Consider the following 4590-nt stretch of genomic DNA (forward strand, 5'->3'; position numbering starts at 1 on the left):
CCGCGCCCCAGTCTTTACATCTCTAGCCTCAGACCCTTGCAAGGCTAAAGCAATTATGGGACATATGAAGAGGGAGTTGCTTTGAAAGAACAAATGGAGTTTGAGTCTCTTAAGTGTAACTCTGAAGGATTCAAAACTCAGGGTTCCTGGGAAGAAAGCTTGAAGACTTCTCTTGGCCGGCCCTAGTGGAAACAAATGCTTGACATATTTTGTTCTGGGATATGTGTGTGTGTCTGGCTATTAAAATACTTTATGCACTGTGCATCTTTTCAGGTATTTCTGCTTCCTTTTCTTTTTTCAAGTGGTTAAACAAAACCATTCATATCACCTATGTCTATATATAGGTACTGGCTCGGACCCTGACGTGTTTCTACAGATGTGAGGGCTTTGTTGGTGAAATATGATTTTCCTGCTTCACCTTTCATGGCAGCCTGAAATGCCCCCAAAGTCTTTGCATCTGCAAAAATACCAGTCAGGATCCAAGCATCTCTGGACTCACCCTGCCCCCCCCCAATGGGTAAAGCCAGTCATGGTCACTCCTTCCTACACTGTTGGGCCAAAGAGGCAGTGCCTTCAGCCCTACAGCTGGAATTTTTTTGGTGGGGGGTGCTAATTAAAATCAAATTAAAATTAAAGAGGAAAGGAGTAGTAGCAGCCCCTAGCAGCTGCTGTAAGCTGCTGGCTTCCTGTTCTTCCTCCCCTCCGTGCGTCCTAGCGTCATGTGACCCAGGTCACATGCCAACGGTTAGCTCCTCTCCTGCCCTGGCGTGCAGTTCTGCCCTGCCTGCCTCCTCCTCCGCCATCCCTGCACGCCGAGGAAGGAAGGAAATTGTGCTTTGGGCTGGCTTGACTTAGGCAAGCTAAACTTAATGTTAAACTAGATTGGGATGGGGCGTTGTGATAGCGTGCACCGCCTGCTGTGCCCCCCGCTGGCTACGGCCTTGAGTGCCTTGCATTTTGGGCTTCTGGGCCAAATGTAGTTTGTCTACTACCCCTGGAAGTGTTTGCCAGCAACATGCAGGAAAGGAGGGAGGTGTGCAAGAGGAAGAGGGAAGCTTCTTAATGTAGGACTACCAAGGCTGGTGTTACGAGGACTCCGCTCAGATGAATCAGAGGGAAGGAATTTAAGCAGTGCCAGTGTTGAACCCTTCTTTTATTATTTAGTCTGCAAATTGGGCAGTCTTATCTAGGACTTCAGTGAAATGTCTTGGGCCGGTTTGTAGCTTGACTGTAGTATTTATTCCTTACAATGGTATACAGTTAAACCAGATAATCTTTGACGTGGTCTCTGTGCCCATGGGATCTAGTGCGCATGCGCTGGATCGATCGGTGCCCAGAGGGGTGGGCGCGGACATCCCGCCAGTTCCTTTCTTACCGCCGCGTTGAGTAGACCTCTTTTTCATCGGTCAGATCGGTTCGCTGTTAGCTTTCGCCTCACAGCTCTTAGGAATTTTTTCCTTACTCTATTTTTCTCTTTTAGTAGTTTGTTCTTCAGAAAAGCTTTTTTTTAAAAAAAAAAAACCTTTTATTTACTCTTGAGGGGGAGTCTACCGATTACCTCAGGCCTTCGGGCTACCCCCCCCCCACGTTCCCGCTTCTTCGCATCTTTTATGGAGAAGTAGGGGTTTTTCAACGTGCAAGGGTTGCGGCAGCAAACTTGCTCCTCCCGACCGTCATACCCTCTGCATTTCTTGCCTTGGAGAGTCTCACCAGCCAGAGTCCTGTCGTCACTGTGCTCGTTTCTCCAATCAAACGTGAAAGAACCGAGCTGCATGCCTTAAAGTAGCGCTGCTTGAATCGTCCCTTACTCCTGCCTCAGCGATGGAGGAGAGACCGTCTACATCGACAGCTCCGGCATCGAGGCCTGCCTCTGATGTCGACCGCCCGACACCGAAGCTCCCGACATCAAAGGTACAATCGTCAAAAAGAAGGCTAAGGCAAGTAAAGATCACAAGTCCACGAAGAAGGGTACCTCCAAGTCCCTTAAGGCGGAGAAGAAGGGGAAGGAAGCGGTGTCTGCACTGGGTGATGCCCCTAAAGTGCCTCCCACTCCAACAGCAGTATCGATATCGGAGGCCCAACTCCCTCCGTCGATACTGACCATCCAGCTCCTGGATTCCCCCATCCAACAAGTGGAGCGTCCTCAATAGAACACACCCGACTAGACGAGATTCACAACTGTTCGTCTCTTACGCGTCGGCACGACTGGGCACTCACATCACATCCCAGCGCCTGTCAAAGTGGATTCTGGGTCTCATCTGTCTGTGTTACCAGATCGCCAAACAGCCATTGCCTGGCCCTATCAGGGCTCATTCGACCAGGGCTGTCACGACTTCCACTGCCTTCCTCCAGGGAGTGCCACTGACGCACATTTGCAAAGCCGCTACGTGGGCCACGCCTAATACCTTCATAAGGCACTACGCCCTAGACGTCCGTACGAACACCAATACCAACATGGGACGTCACATTCTGTCTTCGGCTACGCAGTAAAAGACCTGCCAGCACTCTCCTCCTGGTAGGCTACTGCTCGCTAATCTCCCATGGGTGTGAAGCACAGAGACCACATCGAAGATAAACAGGTTGCTTACCTGTAACTGGTCATCTTTGAGTGGTCATCTGTGCGTTCACACCACCTGCCCTCCTTCCCCACTGCTGTCAGCTTCTACATTTTTAATAGGGGTTGATTTGTGGAGGTTTGTAGGAACTGGCAGGATGTCCTCTGGGCATGCGCAGTGGGGTTCCTGTGCATGCCCGAGGGACTGGGCACGAAAATCCGTTTAAAGAGCTTGCTACAGCACTGATCGACCCAGCGCGTGCGCACTAGATCCCATGGGTGTGAATGCACAGATGACCACTCGAAGATCACCAGTTACTGGTAAGCAACCTGTTTTTCAAGTGCATAAAATGTGTATATTAAACTGCATAAAATATTATGCATGACTGTTCATAAACCCTGTGCTTCAATGTCTTTGCAGGTTCTATGGCAGGAATTCTTCTTATGTCCATGGTGGGCTGGATGCCAGTGGCAAACTCCAGGAAGCAGTGTATGGCCAGTCTGTATGTACCTGTAATCAAGTATATTATTGTGTTCCACCCTCTAGTCTCTGAGCAGTAGCTTGATCTTCACTTTCCATGGTTGAAAAATAAACCAGGGAAACTTGTACAAGGCTTTCTCATCTAGCTAGCATATGTCTGCTAGGCATTTGGGGTTCAGTTCTGTTGTTTGTGCTTAAGCATATCTTTAACTTTTGCAGCTCACCTTCTGTGGTAGTCTCTTGAAGGTATCGCTAAATGATAAGATTCAGCAGCCAGTTTTAATATGGCCCACTGGCCGTAAAATTGCAAATGATCAAAGTAAAAAACTGTGTGGCAGTTGGGAGACCAGCTGCCTCTTCTTCAGCTTGATGGCCCCAAGTGACTGACTTGGGCCTGCAGTTTTGCTTAGGTGAAATGCACATCTCAACTGAAGCCAGCACTGGTCAACATGCAGGAGCTCTAGGATAAAAGTAAAGAGTCAGGGCAGAGATTCCAAAGAGTTAACTGCCAACCAGGAGCACATGGCTATCTAGACCCAATATGGCTGGACAAGCCCCACTGCATTCCAGGAGGGCTTTGAATTTGCCTCATGGGAGAAGTTGTCCCATGTTATGGGCAGGCAAGCCAGCGATAAGCAAAGCAGGAACGGACCATCAATGCTGGATACTGGGGATCCCACAAGAGGCAGCAAGGGCCTGGAGAGCTGGAGTCTGGTAGGAGGGCGCTGTCTATGCTGAAGGACAAGCTGGTTGTGTAAGAGGGGTTGATCCATCAGAGACTGGAGCTCAACTGAAGGACTGTGTGATGCAAAAACAATTTAGCCAGTTTTTGTGCAGTGGGGAGAGAGGGGAGGGGAACAAAATGAGCTTGTTTGGAAAACAAATCAACAACCACCCAGATCACAGTTTTGCCCTTGCTAGGAGGCAAGTCAGTAATAAAGTCCATAGAGAGCACTTCCCAAGGCCGGTTAGGTGTGGGGTGAGGCTGGAGGAGTCCAGGGGTTTTTCCCCCCCTAGGTTTGGATAAAGCGCAAGTTTGATAGGTTCGAACAAACTCCCATGTGGGGCCACCAGAATTGGCATCGTAAAAGTTGGAGAGATTTCCCCCCAATCCCCCAAGGAAGGGGGGGGGAAGGCGGTGACACATGAGAGGAACCAGGGGTGGGTAGTTTCCTTGCTTGTGCTCTGGTGATCACAGCTCCACCCAACTGGGCAGGAGTAAAGACAGAGTCAATGATGACCTCATGTTGGCTCTCATGTTGCGGGAGGCGGGACAGCGCGTCAGCCAGCGAGTTGGAAGCCCCCGGAAAATGATGTAAAGTGAACTGGAACCTAGAGAAGAAATCTGCCCACCGCAATTGCTTAGCATTGAGAGAACGAGGGGATTTGAGGGTTTCTAAGTTCTTGTGATCAGTCCAGACCTCGAATGGGACAGAAGCCCCCGGAAAATGATGTAAAGTGAACTGGAACCTAGAGAAGAAATCTGCCCACCGCAATTGCTTAGCATTGAGAGAACGAGGGGATTTGAGGGTTTCTAAGTTCTTGTGATCAGTCC

At 49.6% G+C, this 4590-nt stretch overlaps 1 protein-coding gene across 1 annotated transcript in view; it reads left to right on the top strand.

Moving 5' to 3' along the window:
• Positions 1-4590, top strand: part of G3BP2 (GTPase activating protein (SH3 domain) binding protein 2) — a 78981-nt gene that overhangs the window by 2530 nt on the left and 71861 nt on the right. The window contains exon 2 of the mRNA XM_015405562.1: positions 2976-3057. Coding sequence (XP_015261048.1) covers positions 2976-3057 — 82 coding nt within the window. The remainder of the gene's footprint in view (positions 1-2975; positions 3058-4590) is intronic.

This window comes from Gekko japonicus, unplaced genomic scaffold (assembly GCF_001447785.1).
Source record: "Gekko japonicus isolate JY-2015 unplaced genomic scaffold, Gekko_japonicus_V1.1 scaffold2759, whole genome shotgun sequence".
In the NCBI taxonomy this organism is placed as follows: Eukaryota; Metazoa; Chordata; class Lepidosauria; order Squamata; family Gekkonidae; genus Gekko; species Gekko japonicus.